This window comes from Mauremys mutica, chromosome 4, assembly GCF_020497125.1.
Source record: "Mauremys mutica isolate MM-2020 ecotype Southern chromosome 4, ASM2049712v1, whole genome shotgun sequence".
In the NCBI taxonomy this organism is placed as follows: Eukaryota; Metazoa; Chordata; order Testudines; family Geoemydidae; genus Mauremys; species Mauremys mutica.
This window is the reverse complement of record NC_059075.1, coordinates 30,147,481-30,174,170: the sequence shown is the minus strand read 5'-3', so window position 1 is coordinate 30,174,170 and position 26,690 is coordinate 30,147,481. Positions and strand designations below refer to the sequence as shown.

At 40.6% G+C, this 26,690-nt stretch overlaps 1 protein-coding gene across 4 annotated transcripts in view; it reads left to right on the top strand.

Annotated features, from left to right (window-relative positions):
* Positions 1 to 22,743, top strand: part of SLC24A4 (solute carrier family 24 member 4) — a 149,149-nt gene extending 126,406 nt beyond the window's left edge. For all 4 annotated transcript variants that reach the window (XM_045017113.1, XM_045017112.1, XM_045017114.1 and 1 more), the window contains 7 exons: positions 84 to 253; positions 2,392 to 2,536; positions 12,815 to 12,981; positions 15,545 to 15,659; positions 18,291 to 18,403; positions 19,309 to 19,374; positions 21,385 to 22,743. In XM_045017113.1, coding sequence (XP_044873048.1) covers positions 84 to 253; positions 2,392 to 2,536; positions 12,815 to 12,981; positions 15,545 to 15,659; positions 18,291 to 18,403; positions 19,309 to 19,374; positions 21,385 to 21,537 — 929 coding nt within the window. In that variant the 3' untranslated portion in view covers positions 21,538 to 22,743. The remainder of the gene's footprint in view (positions 1 to 83; positions 254 to 2,391; positions 2,537 to 12,814; positions 12,982 to 15,544; positions 15,660 to 18,290; positions 18,404 to 19,308; positions 19,375 to 21,384) is intronic.
* Positions 22,744 to 26,690: the final 3,947 nt, after the last annotated feature.

Genomic DNA, 26,690 nt, shown 5'->3' with positions numbered 1-26,690 from the left:
TGAGTCACAAGGGGGCAACTCTCGGCAAAGGGAAGCCTGGTGAAATGAATTTCCCAACTAACTCTTGGCATTGTGATCACTAGTGAAGGGAAAGCAGCAATATGGCAAAAACCCGGTGGTGATGGTGGATGAGATTATCTGCTCCAGTCCCCCGAAATTCCGCTTCCCTGAAGCTGGCTTACGAATAATGATTACAAATAAATTTGGACCCAGAACCAGGCTGCGGATGGCAAGCAGGCTCATTATTAACGAGGTAAGTTCACTAAGAGAATAACAAATGACTGCTTTGAAGGGGGTTTGCCAAAGGACCACTTTCCCCACTCAGTGTTCTTTTATAGAGATGCTTTTGGCATTGGAATCACAGGTTGACTCTCCAACTGAGCTCCTAGGGCAGCAGAGACTGAAGTCACTTTCTAGTGACTATACTGATTGGTGCCTAGGACAGGATGATAGGCGTCATACTAAGCCCTTTTCACGGAAGGGTAGGTCACGGTGGAAGGGGGGCCCTTGAAGGTACAAGGGGAGTAAAGATTAAGAAACTCCTCTTGCTAGAAGAAGATGGATTTTTTTCCTTTAGTCACTGGAAATGCATTTGAGCACTTCTAAGAGTAGTGAACTGAGGGAAGATAACATAATAGATAAATCAACCATAGGACCTTATTAGTTGTTTTAATAGTTGAGCTTCAAATCACATCAGACATTTGCCTAATGCGTTTAACCTTTATAGTCCTGAGTTATGTATAACAAAGGAGAAAGCAGATCAAACTTTTCACAGGGGACATTTTCTTCAGACAGAAGCAGCAAAGAATCCTGTGGCACCTTATAGACTAACAGACGTTTTGCAGCATGAGCTTTCGTGGGTGAATACCCACTTCTTCGGATGCATCCGAAGAAGTGGGTATTCACCCACGAAAGCTCATGCTGCAAAACGTCTGTTAGTCTATAAGGTGCCACAGGATTCTTTGCTGCTTCTACAGAACCAGACTAACACGGCTACCCCTCTGATACTTTTCTTCAGACAGGCTCAGATTAGCCCTCAGTGAACATGTTGTCACCGCAGGAGCCTGTCTTTCACATAACCCTGCCGCAGAAGTCCTGAGAATGGTCAAACAACAAGGTCCTGAGCTTAAATGAAGTCCATGGCAAAACCCCATTGACTTCAGTGGAGCTAGGATTTCATCCTTTGTTTCTGAGTAACATGAAGACCAAGTAAAGGGCTTTTTATTTTGTGATTTACAAGGATAGGAAAAATAGGTTCTTGCAAGTTCCAATAACATAGAGGAGATAACACAGCTCCCAGGACTATAGCACACTGTGAACAGTCCATGGCAGTTTAGCAGAAATTCTGCATGTTTGGGGGGGGGGAGGGGAATCCAACTAACAACCATACATAAATATGTTTTTAGAAAGTGAGCTCTGTGGTGCAGTACAAGGAGTGGGAGAAGTTCAGCTAAACCACTTAGCAGCAGCTGGGTTGCTTTCCAGCCAATTAGCTGATCCATAAGAAAGTATTTTTGAGTAGTGAAGTGGCCAGAAAGCTGGCATTTTTAGTTTGCAAAACTAAACCCCAAACCAGATGTGGGTTCCACTGTATGCAAACCACCAAAGTTTGGCAACGTATTGTGGATTTGAGTTCTCTCTACTTTCAATTCCCTTTTCAGTTACGTTAGGCTTAGAATTGTTTCACATGCTGGCAGCACCTTTCATGTTCAAGGTACTGTAAAGCACTTTCAAGTGAGTTGGAGCAGCTGCCATTAAAAAAGACAGCACTTGCCAATAGTTATTGCATCATTCCACCTCAGATAGCACAGCTCTCATGCCTTTCCGAAATGTATGAAATTAGTGCAGTGTCCCAGCTCTCATTATATGGTGAATATTTATTTTGAATAGCAACCATTGTAGCTACTGTAGTGCAGTGAGCATAGCAACATGTGCTCCACAAAAGCAATGAACAACCCTCATGTTTAATCAGACCAGGGATGCTGCAGGGCTAATCCTCACCCGTTTGAAAAGTGTCACAGGATCTTTAAATTCTACCTGTGGGGGACTGGGTGGGGAAGGAATTGGAGCGGGACAGAAGTGACCTCAGTTAATGTTTCATCTGAAGGACAGCACCACTGATAGTGCAGCAGTCCCGGGAGTACAGCACTGCAGCATCACCACTAGGTATGAGCCCAACTCCTGGCTTGAGGCCTGAAGACATAGGTGAGAAATGCTTCCAAATGAGCCATGTTCATTACTCTGTGCTAAAATAGGATTCATCTGAAAATTTGATCAGGGCCTCCAAGGTGGTAGGGTTTGAAAGAACAGAACTGACCAGGTGAACAAGATTAGCGAAGTTAAGAGTTTTTCAAAGATTACTTTGTTTTTTTGGTCTGTGTTCCTGTGCAGCGTCAGCGACTGATCCACTCTGCCAATGGCACAAGCAAAACGCTTCAAAATGGGAAACATGAAAATATTGAAAATGGGAACATCATTGTGGAAAATCAAGAGGAGGAGAATGAGCATGAAAACACATCTCCCTTTTCAGCACCAGGTAGGTTTGATCTTCAAGAGAATGAGGATGCTAAACAATGAACAACAGAACGGAATTAAAATGCCAAAAATGGGTTGTAGAGACAATCAAGAGTCAGTCAGGTGGAACTATGCAATTGATTTGAAGTTGTTTTGCTAGGGTTGAATGACGACAAAACCCAACTGGAGGTCACATTAAATGAAAATGGGCCATTGTTAGGTTCAGGCCATTGATTTCCAATTGCCATGTGCAGAAGTGGTGAAGGTGCTGCTTGAGTGGAGATCTAGGGTAAGAACTCAAGACTGATCTGGAGTTCTCCAGGGCTGGGCTGGATGTATAACTGTGGTAGTTGGAAGAGGGGAATAAATAAATAACCTACATAGATCAATCTAATCAGCATACCCCCAATAATAGCCTTGGAATGAATTATTTACACTGGCCTCCTGATGAAAGGTAAGCAGGTGCACACACGTATGTTAATGACAGGGCAGAAAGACTTCTTGGAGGAGAAGGAATTAAAAAGGAGGTTCAGAATAACAAGTGGAAACACAGGCCCTCATGGTTAAATACATGTTTGGTTCTCATATGTAAAAAGTATCAGAGGGGTAGCCGTGTTAGTCTGGTTCTGTAGAAGCAGCAAAGAATCCTGTGGCACCTTATAGACTAACAGACGTTTTGCAGCATGAGCTTTCGTGGGTGAATACCCACTTCTTCGGATGCAAGTAGTGGAAATTTCCAGGGGCAGGTTTATATAGGCAAGCCAGAAGCAAGCTAGAGATAACGAGGTTAGTTCAATCAGGGAGGATGAACTATGTAAAAAGTGTAAATATGTAAAAAGTGACTAATACTACCCACTTTTTGAAAGCACTTTGAAATCCTCTGATGAAAGGGGCTATATACAGGAAAAGTGTTATCGTGATGATTTACATAGCACTTTATATGTTGATTCATTTCAAAATGCTCTACAGATCATATAGCAGGGATTAATTCACCTGCCACTGAAATGTAGCCACATCTGGGGTGATGCACACCAGCTGTTTAACAGCAGAAAACAACATTTCTATACAGTGAAAAATAATGCCAACCCCTGTTGAAACTGAAGAAGGAATTTTAGATGTTGAACATTAAAGAGTTGAGAATGCTCTTTGATTTCTGTGGGGCCCCGTTTCTAAAATGTGAATGAGGAAAGCAGAAATGCTGTTGATTTTAGGAAATACACCTCTACCTCGATATAACGCTGTCCTTGGGAGCCAAAAAATCTTACCTCTTTAAAGGTGAAAGCGTGTTATATCGAACTTGATTTGATCTGCCAGAGCATGCAGCCCAGCCCCCCAGAGCTCTGCTTTACTGCGTTATATCTGAATTCATGTTATATCGGGGTAGAGATGTACTGGAGCCCACTGAAAGAGAACCCATTATATAATAAATACCTGTTCTCCTGTGAAGATAAAACATGGTAGACAACTGATCTGCTAAAGAAACACACCTGTTAGATGGATTGATGGCAACAAACGAGTGCATTTATACAGGTTTTTTTACTGTTTCTGAAGCAGAATAAATTGAGCTTATTTACACATATAGACGCACAGGACCATGCTAATATGACAATTTAAAATCACTGTAAACTTAAACAGATAATTATAAACACAAGGGTGAATGGTCACGTTTGTAAAGATAATTTTTCATCTAGATATTTTCAGCACATCCTTTGCTACCAGTTTTGTTTGGAGCATCACAGTCCCGTGTTTCATTTCCTATTTCTGCACAGAGCAGAACTTGAGCGCAAGGGAAATGTTACCCACAGCCTAAAGCTTTACTACTATTACAATAAATAACTCCTCTGGTGGCTGGAAGTTTTATCATTTCTGGCTTTGTTCAGTACCCAGGAGACTTGATTGTAAATGGGGGGACGAGGGGGGAGGGATCCGATAAAGGCTTCCTGTGTCCTACAATATCCATGGTAGCATAAGGGTTTGAATGAGGACAGGGCTGCAAGTTATGCCATTGGCGTTGTTTTAAGGCAGTCTTTCTGAATGTATTAAGAATGTTTTTCAGATAATTGAGGCCCAAGAGGCCGGAGTGGAATAGGTGATGAGACACTTCAGACTACGATAGAGCAAAAGTTCAGCTAGAACTGGAAGAGTTTATATAAGCGCAGAGAGACTAGATATTTAAAATCCTCATCATTATTTTCAGCTTTTCTTACTCCCCTTTTGTCTGTGGATGATTCTCTTGCTTGGATGCTCATACTCTGAGGGAGAATTCTGTTATTTTTTGCTCTCGAAAGCACCCACTTCAATAACATTGGGAAAACGTAAAGAAACAACACCATGCTTTGTTGTTGTTTAAGAGCCATGGTACAATCAGCAGCCTAAAAAAATCTGACATTCGAAATTGGCTTTAGGGAGAAAGGTAATTTTCAGACAGTTTCCCAGCATTCCCTCTGTCTATCTTTTGATGCATTTTCAGGCCAGGAATAAGGAACATACATTTTCTAAAGATCAGTAGTTCATGTATTCTTTCTGTACTATAAAGAGCACTAGGAAGAATAGACACTGAAAGGACTTTCCAAGTTAGGTGCTTGCAGTTTGCAAAGTAGGGAATTCACTTTAATTAAAAATATATTTTTTTTTTTTTAGCGCCCCAGTTAAGATGGCCAAGGATTAGTCCAAACTTTTTTCTGCTGTTCTATAGTCACATCTTTTTCTGATTTTGATTTGCTTCTTTAAGTTACACACCATGGTTACTTTTGTCAGAACATCTTTCTTCTGAAAGAGATGTAAGTGCAGTTTAATCTACCTCAGAGTAATGCTGCGTTTGAATGTACTGTCTTAAAGATCTACTCCCTGTTATGTGTGGTGCCCTCTCAGTGGTGGGGCTCAGTCGTAGAACTAAGGCTTTCGGGCATGGGAATTGGGAGTAAAGGGAGAGTTACATGAAGGAGGTAAAGATAGTCTCAAGCTACAAAATACAGGCAGGATCCTAGACTGAATTTCAAACACCCCAAATTTCAGAGAGGTTCTAGGTTTGGTTCAGGGCCATCTCCAAACACACAAGACAACAGCAGCAGTTGCTGGGGAAGGGATTATTATACTACCAGATTTTGGCTTTGGCTTGTATAGAAAAATAACCGTTCTCCCTAAAAAGAGAGTACCTTGATCTCTCCTCATCTGCAGGTTAACATTTGGACAATTAGCTCTTAAGACCTGAGGCTAAACAGCGCATGGGCTAAAAAATGTGACGAGTGAGACAGTTAAAGCCCTGTTACAACTAAACTTTTTTTTAAAAATATTCAGTTTATAAAAGTATTAAAAAAAAAGGTATAGTCCCCCCCGCCCCCCTCACCCCGAGATCACAGCTACTTAAATCCCTTTTATTCAAACCGGGGTTGTTAAATAACACAATTTAAAGTAGAATTTAAATTCAGCTCAGCCCTGTAGATTGTGCACAAACTAATAAATTGTTGTTCCTCAGGATGGTTTTAAAGACAGAATCCCCTCTGGTCTGTCAGCGCCCATTTAAGACAGAATGATCTAGGAGGGAAGGCAGTGCTCAGTGTTAAATGTGGAGAGACTGAGTTGAGGAATGACCACAGGATTATTTCATTTCCTGAGCAGGTGGAGGCCAGGTATACAGTTATGGAGACGGCTCACTTGACCTTGCAGGGGAGGTTTCCTTGTGAATCCTTTGGAGCAGCATTGTTAAGAAATGCTGGAGTACATCAGACTGAGATGGAGTTGGCATATCTTGAGAATGAACTGATGTGTAAGAGCCCTGGCACAGCTTAGCTGCCTTTTTAGAGCCCCGATTCAGAAAAAGCACTTAAACACATGCTTAGCTGTAAGCACGTAGTTAAATCCCATTTATTGCCACATCTTCAAGCCTCTTGTAAAAGTGTGGATTGTTTTGAACTCCCATTGACCTAATGGAAATTGAGAACTCCTTGTTGCACAGGATGGGTCCTAAATTCACTATAAGGAAATAGTATGTTTGTGAAGATAATTTTTTTCCAGAACTAAAAATATAGAGCTACTGTCCAAGGAGGTTAGCAAATCCTACCCATTATCCTATGGCACTGGCATCTTGAAAGACAATATTAAGAACAGACAGGTTTGGAACTAAAGCTTGCAGATTTAATGTTGCTCTAGGTCATTCCACTGGTAACCCACCAACTGAACAGAGCTATAACCACAAGACAAAGATACCTAAAAGTAATATGTTGTGACGAAAATTCTGTTTCCCCTTTTGGGCTGCATATGTGTCTCTGTTTGCAATCAGACTTTGGATTGCTGTTCTCTATCACAGCACAGATGTCTGTGCCGATTCACATGATACAAAATATAGACTGATTTTTCATAAATTAGACAGGAAAATGTCTGTGTTTGCCAATTGTTCTCCTCCTTGGTAAGAAAGATGTTGGTCCCTGTTGTGACTGGATTTATATTTGTAATTTTCAGTCCAAAGGTCCACATTAAGGGATGGTGAAGTAACAGGTTATGACTTTCTTTTTAAGTAGCACTTATGTTTTATCCATCGCTTAAAAAAAAAGCTATAGGAAGCCTGTTCTCTGCTCAAAGAAGTGGTAACAAAATAGACAGTAATAAGAAAAATCAAACAAACAGTGGAACTAACAACAGATATACTGAGCATCTCCACTCAATAACTTTATTTTTGTTGCATTCTCTCCTTTGTAGATCTGGAGTAACTCCATTGTAATGGACAGCAGAATTTGTCTTTGTAGGTCCCTGACGTGAAGAATTTATCTGTCTTCATTGTACTGGACTGAGCTTTTAAGAAACCCAGTCATGGCATACACTGAGAAGTGTAACATGCTGGATCCAGTCGTGGTGCAGGCAGAGTGATCTCTGAGGGGCTGTAATAAGGATCTGTTTGTTGGAAGTAGAACTGGCAGGGAAAACAGAATTTTCATCCCACAGAAACTTTTGAGGTTTTGGATACAATTTTCCAGTTTAGGATGAAAAATAAAAACCTAACGGTTTTGCAGATCAAACTCTGAAAAACTGAAATTCTGAAAGGGCATTTTCCATCAATAAACAGTCAAACGTAAAATTCCTGACCCGCTCTAGTCTGAATCTTTTGGGTTGTGTCTCTGGCTTCCATGATCGGTACCGCAGTAGGGATGTAACATATTCATTTGTTACATATTTGTAACATATTCATTTGTTAAGTGCCTAGCATGCAGTAGACTCTTAGAAACAAATTAGGCTGATTGGCTAATTTACATACACTAAATTTCACACACTAGTCCAATCAATCCTTAGCCCTTGAGAATAACATCATTTTGTTGCAGAATTATACTTCTTGCTTGGGTTAGTACAAGAGCTCCTATGTGGAGTTGTACACTCCTCATTACTACATGACTTAAGATCAAAATTTGAATTAAATATTACTGATGATGATTAGTCCTAAATCTCAGCTGTAAATTATATAGTATAATTAGGACCCAGGAGAAAGGGAACTTAAAATCCGTTTTCATTAGTGGAAAAAGACTGTTTTGTTTAAAAAGTTAAAGTAACAAATTTTGAAACTGATAAAATGAAACAGTTTTTAAAAAGCGAACACACTGACAGTGCCAGCTCCTCAATTGGTGTAAATGGACACAACTCGATTGATTTCAGTAGAGCTACTCTAATTTACACCAGCTGAGGATATGGATCAATTTATAATTAACCAGTGGAATTCATTGCCACCAGTTACACTGAAGTGAAATGCTTGGTAGAATTCAAAAAAGGACTAGAGTGGGGATGGCCAGCATTTTTTCTTCAAGTTTCAAAATTTCAAAGAAAAAAGAGGAAGAAATTGCAGAAAGGTCTACAAAATCTTTCCTGTTTCTCAACCAGCCCTACAGCTGAGATTTATGTGAATTAGTAAGAATATCTGTGGTATCACCAATTGGGATAAACATTTATAAGAGGTGTCAACACTCATGCTTCGAGACTCCGACTTCAACCACTAACTACCTGGGGTTAGAAAGAAGCTTCCTCCATAATTGTCCTTTTTTGAGGATTTTGACACTTTCTTCTAAAAAGCATTTGGTACAAGTCACTGTCAGAGAGCATACCAGCGTAGCTAGACCATTGGTTTGACTGTGTCTGGCAGTCCCTAATTTAAGTTACTCAGTAATACACTGAATAATGCACTCTTCCTGCTTACCTGCTCCTCCTTCATTCCCAGAAGAAATGATTCAGTGGCCTGCATATCAAGTTTGAAATACCTAAGCTCCAACAGTGCATTTGACTCCTGGCAGTGTCATCACAGCCTTTGGCCCATCTAAGCTAGATAAAACTAAGTTCCACGTGTAACGCTGCCTGCAGCAGCTCAAGAGTATGAGGACCAGCCTCAGGGCAGATTGTTAGGAACCAGGGCACAAACCCCAAATTGGCTGTGAATTCTATACTTAGAGTTTGCCAGCCAATTGTCAAGTGTAAACTCCTCAGGTACTATAAGAGCCTAAACATGGAGCCATAGACAGTCCCGTCGGTACGCCAATCTGTCTCGCCATACAGGTGAGCATACCTTTATGATAGATCGTCCCTTACACCAAGAATCACAGCAATATTCAGGTTACTCCCAGTCCCAAAGGACCAGTCACTTACCCTAGGTCAATGGCACTTTAGAGCTCACACCAAAGACAACAGTGGTAGCCAATTCAGTAATAAACTATATAGAGATTTGTGAAATAGAAAAAGGAAACAGCTATTTTCAAGGTGAAAGCAGGTAAACATATACACACAAATGAGTTACAATCTTAAGTTTCAAAAGGTAATAGAAGCCTCTGTGTTCAGCCAGGTCTATATATTCTTTACGACTATCCCAGGCTATAGACTATCCCTTCCCCTGTCTCCCCCGCCCAAGCAGCATAGAAAGACCTAGTTCCTTTTGTCTGGGGTTTTTATTTCCCTTCTAACATGTGCTCTGAGCTGCAAACTCAGCTGATTGGGGAGGGCAGAGGAATCCACTTGCATGACTCATCTTCATGGGGTTGGGGGAGAGCAGAACACCAAAGTATTTTATCCTCTTAACATCTGGTGTTGATGGAACTTTCCTGTTGGGAAGGATGTAAAACCTTCTGTTGATGAGCAGCCCTTCACACTAATTTAATGTCTCTCTCCTGTCTGGTGATTTACATAGTCACAAAGGCTCACAATACAACCACTCAAATACTGCCTTACAGTATGAGATACAGCTGTTACCAGTGAGATTAATGCATGCAGCAGCTCACATGCATTCAATAAAGCCTAAACACATTCTTATCATTCTAACACCTGACGTAAAATACTAACACACAGGCAAGCCAGACTGATTCCAGCTATGTATTTGTCAGTGTTCAGTTGAGACATGGGGACTTTGGCATGAGCTGGCACCTGGTCTTCCAGCATCACACTGTGTGGTTTACCAAGTGTGAGGGTTTTGGGTGAGACTTTAAAACTGAGCTCCTGTCTGCTATATGTGGATATTGCAAATCTTATAACATGTTTTTTAAAGTAGGGCATTGACCAATATTCCCTTCCCATCACCGTTGTGCTGTGTGTTGTTTACCTGTTATCTTTCACCTAGAGATGGCCACGTTTCAATGGGAAAGTGATTCCTGCAAGTATAAAGTCTGTAAAGCTCCTTTGTGAGGAAATAGTGACATACAGCATTAGAGGAATATACTGAAAATTAATATGACTTTTCATTGTAGCACTGTCTCTTTGGAATGTTCGGCTCCCAAAGCTTCTTATATACAGTGCAGAGCATATGGATTTGAAAAAGATTAAAATACTTTAAACAAGACAGGAATTATTCTGCTCTCAGCTACACTAGTGTAATTCACAAGTAACTCTGTGTTAGTCAGTTGCACCCAGGGCCACCCAGAGGATTCAGGGGGCCTGGGGCAAAATGGGGGAGCTGTGGTGCTTGTACTCACCTGGCGGCGGTCTGGGTCTTCGGCGGCATTTCTGTGGCCGGGGGCCCTTCAGTCGCGCTGCGTCTTCAGCAGCACTGAAGGGCCTCCTGCCGCCGAAATGCCGCCAAAGACCTGGAGCGACTGAAGGCCCCCCCCCCCGCTGCCAAAATGCATGCTGCCAAAGTCCTGGACCACCTGTGGGGCCCGGGGCAAATTGCCCCATTTGCGCCCCCATCCCCACCCCCTCCCCAGGCGGCCCTGGTTGCACCAGTGTAAAACTTGTGTAAGTTAGACCAGAATCCAGACTAATGTTTCTGGATGCTTTCTTTAATGAAGCAAAAATCCTCCAACTGCAGGATGAGTGGGCAACTGTCTCACTAAATTACTGGAAAAGCTAAGGACCTGATTCTGATCTCTCACTGGTGGAACACTTCGTTGGGCTTAGATCTGATTTACACTAGAGTAGAATCAGGCTGGCATGTTTTCCCTGTCACATGGGTAAGAAGAGATCCCTGTATTGCTAGATAACAAGTATGGCATTTGCAGTTGCTGTCTTTCATTTTCTTTGTTGAGGGCATGTACCCTGACAGGGATCCTACTTAAGGTCCTGAATCAACAAAGCACCTAAAGACATGCTAAACCAGGGGTCTCAAACACGCGGTCCGCAGAGTTATTTCCTGCGACCGCCAAGCTCCCCTCCTCCAGCACCCCTCTCTCCCAGCATGCAGCGTCCCTGCTCCTCTGCCTATCTCTAGGCACTTCCTGCTGCCAAACAGCTGTTTGGCAGCACTTAGCGCTTTCCAGGAGGGAGGGGGAGGAACGGGGAGTCATGCGCTCAGGGGAGGAGACGGAGAAGGGGCAGGGGTGGGGCGGGGATTTGGGGAAGGGATTGGAATAGGGGTAGGGAGGGAGTGGAGTTGGGGCGGGGACATTGGGGAAGGGGTTGGAATGGGGGCGGGGAAGGGGTGGGAAGAGGTGGGGCGGGGCCTCATGGAAGGGGTGGAGTAGGGGCATGCCTGGAGGCAGCGGGGGGGGAGGGAGGGTGTGCATCACTGATGCGGCCCTCGAGCCAATGTACTAGTCCTCATGTGGCCCTCCTAGTCATTTGAGTTTGAGATCCCAGTGCTAAACCATGAATGTTCACATTGACTTTCCACTACTTTTGCTAAATCAAGGCCTAAACTAATAGCGTTTCTATGACAAAAAATAGAAATCCCTATTACAAAGCATTGGTCCAGCTGTCTTCATTGCAGCGCAGGCTCATGTAAGCACTGGAAAGCTGGAGTTTCAGCATTACTACTATCTTTTAAAGCTGAAGGCAGCATAATATTGTTTGTTGCTCTCTCTGCAACTAATATTTGCTTCATTAAAGAATGCATCGAGGGACATTGATCCAGATTCTGGTCTCACTTACACCCATTTTACAGTGGTGTAACTCTGACTGCAGTGGCGATGTATCTGGTGTTTTAGTCTTTTCCTTTGGTGTGATTATCCATCTGTTTCAAAACAGCACATTTGTATAGATCTTGCACACACAATGATCAGGGCATTTATACTGTTTCAAGCATCAAGAAATCCCCTGCTAGCTTAAATATACCCAAAATAAAACTACATAAAGGGCACTTGACTGTGCCCCTCATTTGTCAGCCCAAAAAACAAACTTGTAGAATGCTTGAAAAATGTCTCAAGGGATATGAATATAATCCGTAGTCTGTGAAAATCCTGTAGCTTGCCTCTGATCTCAATAATTTAAATTTACATGCACATTTGCAACACTTCACACTTTCGAAACATTGGCATTTCATATGTCTTGTCTGTGAAGCAAGAGTGAGTGTATTGTTATGCAGATAGTAAACTGTGATTTGCAAATTCTCTAGCACTAGATCCTTCACAGGCACAGCTCAGAATGAAGGCCAGCGTCTGTTTTTATATCAGCTAAAAACGTTCACTGATATTGAACAGAAGTGGGCATTTTTTTACACTGTTCCTTTAAAAAAAAGTTGTAATTTGCTTTTTATTTCAGGTGAGGGGCTTAATGGTAAGATAACATGCCCTTGAAAGGGCAGTACTACCAGCCTTCTGTTTTAAATTCAAAAGAGCAATACGTTGTGGCTCAATTTCATCATTGGATGTATGTACATTGTCTGGTTTGAATCAGTGAGAACCCTACACATGCATCCAAGGGCAGAACTCGCCATATTATAAAGAGAGACAGAAATTGCGGACATGGGGGCAAGGGACACAAATGACCCTCAAACCAAAATGCACAGCTGCAACCAAGCCTATTTATTATTTTGTCCTCTGTCCACGTAGTGTGCATACATGTGTAACTGGACGTGGTGCGGCAGGAACAGGAAAGTTAAATAGGTTGTTTTCCTTTCTTTCTGCAGATGGAAAAATGAACAAAGTCAAATGGATTGTCACGTGGCCATTGCTATTCCTGCTCTTTTGTACCATTCCAAACTGCAACAAACCACGTTGGGAGAACTTTTTTATGCTGACATTCATTTTATCCACTCTGTGGATTGCTTTGTTCTCCTATTTTATGGTGTGGATGGTAAGTGGATGCAACAAAACCTTCTTTTAAGAAATGAAATGTACATGCCAGATGGAGAACGTCTTTAGCTCCAATCCCAGTTTGTTTTAGGTGAAGAAGAACGTAGCCACATTGGGATGTGTGCCATCTAGTAGTTATTCTAATATCTGACCTATGTGCTAGTCACTCTTCTGGACAGTACTTTTGGACCATACTTTTAAAGGTAGGCACTTAAAGATGCAGATGGGGGCCTAGTGTGATTTTTTTCAAAAGTTCCTCAGGGCCTGCTTCCTAATATTGGGAGTTAGGGCTTAGGTGCTTTTGATAATCCCACTAGGTGCCTATCTGTGTCTTTAGGCACCTAATACTTTTAAAAATATGGCCCTATGGCCTGATCTTGAAATATACTCACACAGTAACTCAGGTGAGTAGTAAGGGGTGCAGGATCAGATACACTAAGTGTAAAATGCTTTGGGTGGAATGGAGTATATTAGTCGCAAGTATTATTATCCTTCTTAGTAAGAGTGCCATAGAGGTTACCCATACATCTTTTCAGTTGCTCTTAACATGTGCAAAAATGTAGGCTCTGATGAAGATATATCAGGTATGATCCGTTCAGAAACACACTTACTTTAAACGCTAGTCCAGGTGATTCACTCTTATTTTCCCTCAGTTTTTATAGCTAAAATGTACATTTTCACTCAGAAGAGACATGAATAGTAAAGTAGCTCAAATTAGACTCTTTGTCATTAAAAAAATATTTTTGGAAGTTTAAAAAGGCATCTTTTTTCTATTCAAAGAGAGGCAAAGCTAATGAGAAGTTATGTTAGTACTGATGAAGGACTGGTAGGTCAATGGCAGGGTAGATAAAGTGTTCACATGCCTATATTTTCCTCCAATTAAAAATCAGTAAAATGAAAAAATCTAACTTTTTCATAATACGTACCCTGGAAAATGAAATATGTAACAGTTTCGTGTGACCTTTTGGAAGCATTTTCATTTATGAGCAGCTGATCTTCATGACTTGCGTGAGGCTTGTGTTATATGACACAGCTTTACCTGTCCGGGATACATACCGATAGCTCTGTCAGTATGTTATACATTTGGGAATTATTTTATTTTTCCATTTCCACTTGGATACAGTATTTTCCCTTAAGTTAGTATTTAAAGTATTGTATTATAAAATAAAACCCTCTTCCCCTGATTTTATAATATGTAGCAAAAACTGAGAGATTCATATTCCAACAATTCATTCTTGCTGATGTACCACATTGCCACAACTTCATAGCATCTGTACTTCAGTAAGACCTCTCTACCCTGGTTCCACTTTCAGAACTTCTGTTGAAAACAGTGGGAGTTTTGTGGAAAGACCAAAAGTAGGATGTGTTCAGAGATGCTGTAACAGTGTCTCTGATCTCTTTCAAGATGTGTCCATGCCTCAATGTCCCCATGGTTACTTGCCCTTTCAGTGGGAAAATGTCTTACTGATCGGATAACTTAATTTAATCCTCTGGCTAAGTTAGAAAAAAGACTCCATCCCTTCTGGGGTAACCACAACTCTAACAAAAAAAAGAGTCCAAGCAAACACTTTTGGCTTCTGGGCCACTGCCTGCTTTAAGAGTCTGTGGGAACTCTTCCACTTGACTGCAGGGGTTCCAAAAAGAGCCCCTTGATTGCACGGATCTACAAATAGGCTTTTCTTGTAGGAGTGCCAGCACAATACTTCAAGGTGGCAGCACTGAGGTTTATGGGAATCTATGCCACCCTTTCTACCCAGGCTCCAGCCCTAATCCCCTGAGCAATGAAGTAGCTGTCTGCTCCAGTCTCAAATGTTCCGGCTTCACTCTTACTCTTCCCACAGGCTACTTCCTAGGCTTGCTTAGGTTGCTGGCTATTAAGCCTTCTTTCTGGCCCCTTTTTCAGGGTATTTTAACACTCCCCTGCCTCTTGAGACCCTTCCTCCCATCCTTACTGGGATCCCCATTGCAGGCTGCCGTCTCTCCCTAGGCTCTTCCAAAGCTGCAGCTGGGCCATTTGTCTAGAGAGACTCATGTTCTGTTCCCTTTAGGAGTGTCTCTGTCAAGACCCTCAGAACAGGTCTCACTTCTTCCCAAGCCATTCTCTTACTATGGCAAAGGGAGCTCTTTTATAGTTCTTCGTTCTTCCCTCTTCCCAGCCTGCATTGCTGCCAACTGTACAGCAACCTTCAGACCTGGGAACCACCCAGCATTCCATTGTTCCAGGCAGAACATAAGAACAGGCTGCACCGGTCTGTAAGTGCCCTTAAGGGGCCAGCGCATCCTGTTACAAATGTATAAAGTGGAGCACTTTAAATGGCTTTCATAAAACCCTTAAGAATGTGCCTACAAGTATTTATTGTTTCCTAGTAGGAGGCTTTTAGTCAGATTGTTGTAATGATTTTGTTTCCTTATAGAAATGTGTGTGTGTGTGTGTGTGTAACTGTCATAACGGCCACATCCAGAAATTAAAGTGAAGAGTGAATCACAATTGTATTGGAAATACAGTATCAGAATAAGAGAGACTTCCCAATTATTTTAAATGGCTGGTTTTGCTTACTGTGCAGGTTACTATAATTGGATACACTCTGGGGATCCCTGACGTTATCATGGGCATTACTTTCCTAGCTGCAGGAACGAGCGTACCAGACTGCATGGCCAGCTTAATAGTAGCAAGACAAGGTATCATTTCTGTTCAAGTGTTCCAACAATTTCATGCTTTGCTTCTGTAATATGCAGGTTTTTTCAAACTGTTATTTGAATTACGATAGCACCTAGGAGCCCCCGTCATGGACCAGGGCCCCACTCTGCTTGGTGCTGTAAAAAAAAAAAAAAGGTTCCCGCACTGTTACATCTCTGGTTACGAGTACAGGGCATTTATTACATCCAAGAGGCATGGAGCATCAGGAGAAATTGCATAATGTTCTGGCAGTTCATTCAGCAACCAGACCTCACATATGCAGCATAGATCAGTCAGATCAGAAAGATGTAACATACACATGAGCTACACTAGAAAAGATCAGCCATAAAAATAGGATTGTACACCAAAAAGGTGCATAGAAAAAGGGTTTGCTTTTTGGATCATGTCCTAAGTCCTGCATGTAAAACTTGCATTGATTTCAAATTAAGTTGATGGGGAAAGATATTGGGGGAGAAAGTTAACAAAAGTTAACAAAAGTTAACTTGCTTCAAACATATTCCTCGTCCAACTAGAGACAGCCAGCATCTTCCTTTTGGCTCTATGAATATTAACACTGAGTAGGGAAAGATGAACCTTAACTATGGCTAGTTTAGCTTTCCGATTTAAAAGGCCAAAGATTTTTCCAGTTCATATTTACATGGCTGAGCTTTTGATTTTTTTTTTAAAGCTTTCCTTTTTTACATGAGAAATATTTATGGACACATCCTTTACCATTGTTGCTTAAAACAAGCACGAGTGTGTTCATTTGTATCACACTGAGAAAGGAGCAGATAGTAATAATAGCATTTTGCAGTATTCCAACTCCTACAGCCCTTAATGCCAAAGGATGGCTTTGTTCTCCCGGCTGCCTACAGGCTTCAAGAATTCTGAAGCCCTAAACTAGCCACCAGGAGCCAGTAGTGTCCCACATCTGAATGATGTGAACTGCATGAACATATTTAAAATGTTTCATTTATAACTGTAAGAGCTATACAGTTCACACAATCTGTTTTTAAATGTTTTGGATATGCCTAATAAAAAAGAATTGTATATTAAAAATCATCCATTCTCCACTTCATATTAAGAATTACATGCAGGAAAATCTCACAAAAATAGATCAGCTGTGTTAAGAACTGTTCTGGGACACTGCCCATTAAAATTGGTTTCTTCCGTGTATGATATTAGAGTCAGTAGATCTGTAGAGTAAATACGGGGGGGAAGTGCTAAAATGATCAGTGTAATGCCTTCATAATGCTTGAACCTGTACAGAAGATAAATGCTATCATTCTTTATCTCTGTTCACTAGAGTCTCTACCAGAAGTTTAACTCAAAATGTTAAATGAGTAATCAATGAGGAAAAAAAGATATCTGCTTAGTTTAGTTATTTCACAGTCCAGTTAATATTCTATTTGTAGTTTACTATTGATTTCTGTGGGCCAAATCTTTGCAATAGAACATCACCACATATCAGGCAAGGAACAGCTTGGTGAAGTGGCAGATGGAGAATCCCTGATTCTCCCATGTAACATGTGTGGGCCATGCATGGCACTTTAGTAAAGGGTTTCCCAAAGGGCAAATGCGGGTGTGCCCTGACAGTGAAGGGAAGCTGCAAGTAGCCATAAACACAAATCCCGAGGCTATCCCAGGGATGGACAGTCTGCGCTACTGACCATGTCCCACTGTGTCAGGCCAGGCCTTGGGAGCAGACGTCGTGCATGTGATCCAGCTGGAAGTCTCTCACGGACTTGAAAGTTCACCACAAAGCTGATCTTCTCTGCAGGGCACTTTCCAACAATATTAGATCTTTCCCGCCTTCCTGGCACGTGTTTTGTGGATTTGGCAATAGCACAGATAACTAAGCAGGTACTTGAGAGAGAAACAAATTGGGGTGAGCACTCCGGCCACCATTATTATGGTATCAGAATCAGACACCAGCTAATATTGAGCACAGGAGACAGAGATTCAGTAAGAACAAGGTTCTGGTGACCTTACCACCCACTCACACTTTATTCTCCTATTTTATTATTGTTTGGGGTTGTTTTTAAAAAATGAAATTTCTAAAGTGAGCTTGATGCTCGCACACATAAGGGCCCACTCCTGCTCAGTGCTGAATGTCCTCAGCTCCCACGCTGCTCAGCCCCTTTCACAATCGCCTTTCAAATTAGCTAGAGCCCACGTCCCCAAAGCACATCCCAAGAGACGAAGACAGACCACACACAGCTTCCTACAACGAAGCTCATGGCCAGTTTTGCCCTGGGACTACAGAGAAAACAGGACAAAGCTTATCAACTTGTTTTTTTAATTGTCATCAAACTCAAACACCAAAAAATTTCTGCTCACCCCTCAAGGATGATACGTGCACAAAGTATATTGGTTGTGAGCATTTTTTTATTTTAAAAGGTTATGTAAATGTCACGCAAAGTACGTTTTGATCTTAGGTACTTGGCAAATAGCCCATGTGGGGATTGCACGAGTGCTTAGTTAGCTAATTTTAAAGTGTCAGCTTACATTGCAAAGCTGCTCAACAGTCATTCTCTTTCTCTCTCTCCCTCCTCCTCAGACTTGTTACAGAATGTTTGTCCTGTGTGTTGTTTAGATCTGAGAATTACTGTTTGTTTGTTTTTGTTTCCGAGGTCTCGGTGACATGGCAGTATCCAATACAATAGGGAGCAATGTATTTGACATTTTAGTAGGTCTTGGAGTACCATGGGGCATGCAAACTATGTTGATTGATTATGGATCAGTGGTACGTATATATATATATATATATATTTTTTTTTTTAATTGTTTAAATTTTTTGTGTGTTTTGTTTTCAGAAGAAAACATTGTAAAAATGTTAAGCATTTTCATTAGTCATTAAATAAGACATGAGGTTATTTCCTGGCCAAAGAACAGGGAGACATGCAAACAATTTTCCTGTCACAAGATGCAATTAATTCCCATTGCTTTCAATGTGAGTTAATTGTATTGGGTGGCAGGAGAATATGAGCAATTGGGTTTATTCCTGGCTCTGCTATTGTCTAACTGTGCAGCTTTGAGCGAATCTCTTTGGCTCTCCATGTCTCAGTTTACCTGTTTGTAAAATGAGGATAATAAGGCTTACTCTCCTTGAGAGTTATTGACCAAAGGCAATATACAAGTGCTGAGGGGGTTTAGTTCAGCAAGACTGATTATTTACACATTTGTTCTGATTCTTTTAATCATGCTGGTCTCCCATTATTGTAACTTTTGCCATGAATTAAACATCTAGGATTTATGTTGTTTAAAAATGGTAAATGGGGGCTTGTCAATACAGTGAAGCAATGAGCACTAAGTGATGTGATTTCTAAAGTGTACTAACATATTGCACATTAATTGGGCCATGTAGACCCCTAGTGCACTTTAATGTAGTGCAGGCACACTAGGAAACCTTTAGTGCACCTGAGCAGGGTCAACACAGGCCAGTTAATACACAACATGTTAGTGCACTTCAGAAATCATACCCCTGTAGAGTGCGGAACGCCGTCATGTAGACAAGCCCTTCATTTTAAATTTTAGACATTACTTTAAAATAGAATAGAGAATGTGCTAAGTCAAGAGGCAGTTAACTTTCTATTGCACTTACTATGTCCTAAACATTTTAAAGTTCTCTTTTATGTCTAATTTTCACAGGTTAAGATAAATAGCAAGGGACTGGTCTATTCAGTTGTGCTTCTGCTGGGGTCTGTAGCTCTTACTGTAAGTATTTCTGTGGTTTAAAATATGACCCAGTTGAGTATTCACTTCATGTCATAATTTGATACATGTATTTACTTTGCATGTAGCAGTAGGAGAAACTGGAAGTACTTACCATTCTGACTAGCATTTGTTCATATAGAGCTTGATCTAGCAACCAGTGACATCAGTGGGCATTAAATCAGGCTCTCAGCACCCAGTGGGGGCACTGAGGACCTTCAATTCCCATTTATTTCAGTGAGAACTGAGGACCTCAGCTCCCAGGAGAAGCTAACTAAGTACCTCTCAGGACTGGGCCTTTATTTTGTAACAAAGGGCCTGGTAAGTGAAACATTAATTTGGGTCTGAAGTCGGTTCCAATGCATCTAGGGACTTCACTGGAATGCATTGAAGTCAGTGGCGAAACTCCCATTGAGCCTAATGTAGGCAGAACCAGACTCTGAAAGTGTAAATATCCATCCTCGTTAACACTTTGCTAACAGTGTTTCTCAAACTGTAGACTCCCAGTGGAGACTACATTGAGAATGTGGTCATCACCATAGACCTCACATTTCTGCATCGTGTCTGTAGCTTACCAATGTGTTGTACCAATGACACACTAAATTTGGTGGTAGGATGACCAGTATTGCAAAAATCAGACCCTAGTCAATATACAATTAACTTGCCAATGCATCTCACAAGTGACATGTATGGACATAATCTCTTTCCAGCCCAGCCCTCAGTAGACACCAACACTGGTACTCATCTTTGCCACACTGGGAAGCAAATGTCCCAATAATATCTTAAAAGACAACAGTTGTGTTGTATTGTGTCATAAATCTTCCCCTCCCCCACCCACCTGTCCAGCAGTTTGGCCAGGTATGGGAAGGTTAGCTAAACGTTATTTTCAAAGGTGTCCACAGGGTATTTATGGGCAGAATGACCAGGCTTCTGACACAGCTGAAGCAGTGTTATCTGAATGGAAAAGCTTCTGAGCATTCCCATAACTCTCTCCCTAAATGTCAGCCTAAATGTGGATTTAGGGGCCTAACTTTAGGCCAGTCACCCAGGTTTTGGAAATTTTGGCCAATGTCTTTGCACAATACAATTTGAGTGGCATATATTTTGGCAAACTGTCTGTATGAAGGAACAAGCCATCTAACTCTCATTACTTCTGACCGCCTTTGATACTATGTTCTCGGCTTCTCTGCAGCTATTGAAAGAAGTAACGTTCTGTAAGGGCCAGAGAACATAGTAGATCTAGGGGGCAGCACTGAAGGTTCTTTTACCTGATAATTTAGGCTGAAGCAATTAATGGGAGCTGCATGACTCAGAGTATATTGAAACTATACACTTATGGGCCTGATTCTCAGTTACATTAAAAGCTCTTCGCCGAGCTCAGATCCTGTTGAAGGGTTCTGAAAATATACCACTCACTTGCGGTACATCTATGCTGCAGCATGTGTAGACATACCTATACTAGCTGTGATCAGTTGTCATGCTATAAAATAACAGTGCAGCCACAGCAGTGCAGATGGCAGCATGGACTAACTGCCTGAATGTTATCTAAGACAGAGACAGCGCTATTCCTACCTAGGGCTCCCAATGGGCTAGCACCACCTCTGACCTAGGATCTCAGACCGCTAGCTTGTGTCACCGCCTGCACTGCCATGGCTACACTGCTGTTTTTAGCAAGTGAGCTTGATCAAAGCTAGTGCTTGTATGTCTGTCCAAGGACACCTCCAGTTGCAATGTAAACACACCCTAAGTTACAGCCACTAAAGGCCGCTTTATATGTTAGAGCAGTGTAAAGAGGCTTTAATCTATCTGAGAATTAAGCCCTCATGTTTAACTCGATCAGTTATGTGCCTTATCTCTATCTGAAAAAATGAACACTGTCCTTTTTGATCTGTAAAATACCAAGATTGCATTTTTAGCATGTTTAAGGACAGCAGATTCAAATAGACCTCATTTGAAGCTCGTAGCATTTGTGTCCTTTGAGACTCCATTAACTAACACTTTGTATACTTGCAGGTGGGTGGAATCCATATAAATAAATGGAAACTTGACAAGAAACTAGGCTTCTACGTGCTGTTTCTTTATGCCATTTTCCTGTGTTTCTCTGTATTGATAGAGTTTAATGTCTTCACCTTTGTCAACTTTCCAATGTGCCGAGAAGATCTTTAAAACAAGCCACAACCATGAGAGAGGCTGACATACTCTTTATTCCTTGTGCTATAAATGATAGGAGATATTTTACATTTCCACCTTCTCATCAGTAATCTGATTTTCTTTCCTGCTTTGTCATCCAACAAGCACTTTTACTTATCTGGAAGGAAAAAAAACCTTTCTTTTAACATGCTAGCTCAAGGCAACCAAAGCATTTTCCTCTTTGGGTATTGCTGTTCAGTCATCCAACTTGTGGATCTCATGCAGAGCGATCAAAAGTCCAATCTTCATGGTGTTCTGCTGTGGTTTTCATTCTCCTTATGTAGACAATAATGCACCACACTCAATTGGAACAAGACTAGAAAAAACTCTCCTCTCTCTTTTTTTGACATTTACTGCCCATGGAAGAAGAGGAGGCTGGCTCAGAACTTTTCTTGACTCCATTAAAGCATCGGAGCTACAGGACCAGAAAGTCTGATGCACATAACATGGCATGCACTGTTGTGGACATATGGTTTTTTCCCCTTCAAGTGCTCTGTTTATAGAGGAACTGCATTGACATTTATAAGCCTTTGTTGGTGATTTCTGAATATTTAATCACTCTTTTTTTAAAAAATGTGAAGAACACATGAACAATTTTACAGAGAAAGAAGAGAAAATGGTTAATATCGTATCACTTTTGATGATGCACACTAAGAATAATAGAATCTGAAATCTTCAAAAGAGAATATATGTGCAAAATAGTCTTACTTGAAAAATGTGTTTTACCATCAGCAAGGAATACTGTACAAATATAAATTAACATTTGTGGAATATTAAAGCCTGTAAGTAACATTTTGCATTGGTACTAGTAAGCCCACTTGTAATTTTACAAGAAACTAAAAGATTAACGCCCAACGGGGCGCTCAGTTTCTAGTGGCAATTGTTATCTGAAAAATAGAACATGAACACATTCCAGACCTTCTTGCAATATGATGCATCAGGGATTTGGGGGGGAATTTATTTCATTATTAGTATATTAATCTAGAAGCTGCTGCATCTTCTCCATTTTGTTTTGTTTTTGTTTGTAACCACAAACTTAATAGAGATGGGTACCCAACACTAAGTAATGCATATAATAAACAACTCTAACAAGACTAAGTCTGTCATGGGAACTATCTCCTTGATCAGATTGTATGCAGGAAGTTTTAAAGCTTGTCTTACTTTAGAGCCAAATTATTTTAACCCCACAGAACCAGATTTTGATTTTCTTTGCACCTGTATAAATCTAGATTAAAAGAGTAACTCTGAATTTTCCTGGGCATAACTGAGAACAGAATCTGGCTCAGAATAATGAGTAACATTACCAAAACTGTGTAATGTCACAGTTCGAAGTGGAGTTACAAAGAAGATTCATCAAAAGAATTTAACATATTTTGAAACTGCTACTTAACTCTAAAATGTATTTTAAAGTTGTATATGAACAAAATATATAAGGTTTCTAAAGAAGCACAATTAACTTTATACATAGATTTATTTTTTATTTTTTTAATGTTTATATAGCAAAACATCTATCGGATTACTAAAGATTTGATGCATTTTAAATGCATTAATATTTTGCACTTAAGATTATATATCAAGATGCCCATTATTTGTCAACAAAAATACTTTAAATCCTTAGGAAATAAAATTGATTAGAGAGGTTCCTTTACATATATTAAATTTATCTGACTAATATTTGACCAATAATTCCTTTCCAAGCAAAATTGCATGCACAACCTTAATTACCCCAGGCAATGTGTTATCATTAAGGCTATTTTTTGATGTGTGTGGGGGTACCAATTAATGAATGTATTTTGCTGTTGAATTTTAATAGGAATGGGATCCTTTCAACACAGTCCTAAAGAAAAAGGGCAACATATCTGTTATTTGTCTTACTGTTCTTTGTTACAAACATCAGTATTAGTAACCAAGCTAAGTTTTTGAGTTTTCCCCCGCACTCAAGTGGTTGAACTCACCAATCCTAAAGATGGCAACAAATGGCATTTGATTAAGAGGCTTTATCAAATAGGCACGTGTGACCAGTATGTGTAAGTCACTGGGATGCAAATGTAATGGCATTTAAAATACCTTCACTGTGGTTTAACGTGGGAAGAGGTGGAATCTATGCACACCTGTGTTATTCTTATATTGTAGAAAGGCTGCAAGCCAGGGCTAGATTGTGCCTCCAGGACACAGCTCCTGCCCCTTTTTCTTCCTTCAATTCCAGGAGGATAATTGTCCTGTTCTGGTAGTAATTTATTATGCCCCTTATATTGGCTCGTATGGGCTGGCTGGCGTGGGAGAGCAGAGACAAGGCTCCATTCACTCCCTACCTACTTACTGCTGGGTGGGTAGTGGGGAGTAGCAAGCTCACAGCACCCTCTCATATTCAGATGCAACTCCTAGGCAGCCCATGGTGGGGCATAATGGGGATTCCTAAACTACAGGAGAATGGCCCACGTTACAGTCTAGCCCCTAGTGATCAGCTGAGGCATCAGCGATTTGTGCAGCAACAAGTTGCACCATTTTACACATTTATGGGCTCAAAGACAGAAAAGCAGATTGGATCTGGATATTTCGGAGCCAAGCAAGCCTCAAAAGACTAAAGATCTTGTGCTGGTTACCTGGCAGCCAGTCCTAAACATGCTGCACAGCCAGGCATGGAATTATTGGGTGTGCTAATATGGATTAGAATTATGCTGCCTAAAAGGATGCTGTTATCATGGTTGAGTTAACCCATTCTACAGCTATCTGTTATATTTTGTCCTAACCAGAGATTGTCCCAAAACAAAATGTTCGACCCAAATTTCACAGGCTGGTCCCATTTCTATAATGGGCCCGACCAGAACACTGACCCATTTCTTCCGCCCTTCAATTTGGAGGATATTTGGATTCTGAATCAATTCTGACTCTGAACCCCAGGGCTCAGCCTCATGTCTAACATTTAAAATATTACAGATAATCTACCATGCTTACCAGAAATAATTATTGATAAATGTCTCGTCTAACGGGACCAGGTGAGCAGGGATATATGCTTTGCCAAAGAAGTATTATGCGCTGTATCAGGGCCTTGATGAAAAATTGTCATGTAAATTAGCTTACTCTGAAGATTTCTCTCTATACACTTTATCCATATACAAAAATAAAGAAATCAATATAATCCAAGCCATGCAGATAAACTGAGCGGCCTGAGAAAAATTGTTTTGATGGTCAGGAGCTGCTTGTTTTATGCTGTCTAAATATCTTCAAGATGATATATATCATACCAATAATATTATACTTGTGCCTTCTGAATGTAAAAAAAAACACTCATATGGTCTGAAAAACATGACACTTTTGGGAGCTTTCCAGTAAAAAACAAAAGCAGGGATTCATGTTTGCCTCCCTGAATTGGCAAAATTATAAATCACATCTGTTCACATTGTGTATGTAAAAATCTGCATCTGTTTGTTCTATTAATCATGGCAGAGAGTAAGCTAGCGGAGTCTGGAATTTGTTGTGTTTTTGCATAATATAGTTAATGTTTAGTTCATGAGTGAAAAGAAAACTGGTGGATGTGAGAGGGGAAACTGTTAATGTGATACAAAAGTTGCCAAGAAAATATAATTGAAAAATGGTACTACAGAAAAAAATATTCTCAATCCAGCAAAGCTTGACTTCAATAAAACTGGTCACATGCTTAAAGTTAAGCAAGTGTTTAAGTGCCTTGCTGAATTGGGGCCTAAATAAACAACAGATCATGGTCTCTGGGTTTTGTATCACTTTCATTTCCTCTCCATCTCGTATTTTGTAGACTCCCCCGCAGAAGTCACTGTGGATTTACATTGCTGTAAATGACAGAACTTGCTCTCTCCCCCTTGTTTTTAAAACTCGTGACAAATTGTGCACCTTTCTAAGTGTTTCACACTTAGAAAGTGTTTCACACTTATCTGTAAGACATGAAAAGTCATTTGTCTTCAGTGGAGCAGGTGTAAGGAAAAGAGTTACCCCCAAAATGCAGTAAACTATCAATGAAAAGGGAAGGAAAGCAGACTGAGGACCTGTTGACTGCAGAACAGTTCCTTTCCTCTACGACTCCTTCAAAGTAGCACAGTGACAAGTCATGGGATGAACTGCCCCGAGTGAAATCAATGGGCGTTTTGTCATTGACTTCAATGGGGCTAGGAATTCACACATATGCTGTAGTGTTTATGTTATAAAATTTTGTAACTTAGGGCCTGTTTCTGCAGTGGGAATCTGCATCCCAAGCTCCCACTGATTTTACTGGGAGTATTACCTGGATCAGGCCCTGAATTGTTTAACCTAAACTTAAAAGCTAGCTTTAGGCTGATTGTGACTATTTGATGATCTGAGCGCTGCTCTTTGATTGCAATCCAGCCTGGAAGAACATGTGAGTCTTCCCCCATGTACAGCAGAGTGGCCATTTTCCTCTTAGCTCAGTCATCATTAGTGTGCCAATTTTATTTTATTTATTTATATATAGTTTTATTGGTTTGGGTTTTATTTATTAAGGATCATGTTCATATTTAAGAGAAAACACCACATTTTTCCTAGTGTTATTTTTACACTCTAATTACACAGAATTTCCATTTGAATTCCTTTGTGAATGAGCTTAAAATTCATGCACTTGTTTCAATTTATTCTTCACATGTTTCATTCTAGTTGCACAAGTTTCTCACCTGTTAGTTTTGTCATTTTCCATCGCAAAGCTCATTCCTGGGTTGATTGAAATGGTATGTCATGTATTTGTAACCTAGGTAGGTGTTCTCAGTGGAGTTTATAAGCACTGCCTGGCAAGGAAAACCTCTGAGCTTCTTGTGTAATTTAAGGCAACACTGAATGAAATGTATACCCAGGTGAAACCAAAGAATTTTGCTATTAAATAATCCAGCACCTTGAGACATAAAATTCTGTAGTAGCAGGCTTAATATCCTTCACTTACATGTGATCAGACACTAAAAAGAAATTTAAAAATTTGTACATGAGTACTTAATATATATTTTTGTTTTTATTTCTTTAAGCCGGAGCTCTAACTTGTTCTAAATGTGCAGAGTGGTAGGATTGATGTTAGCTAACTGCAGGCTTCTTAAGGAATTTAGTTCCAGCAGTGCTGCACCAAAACCAGTTTTCAGCTTTTTTGAAAAACTGTC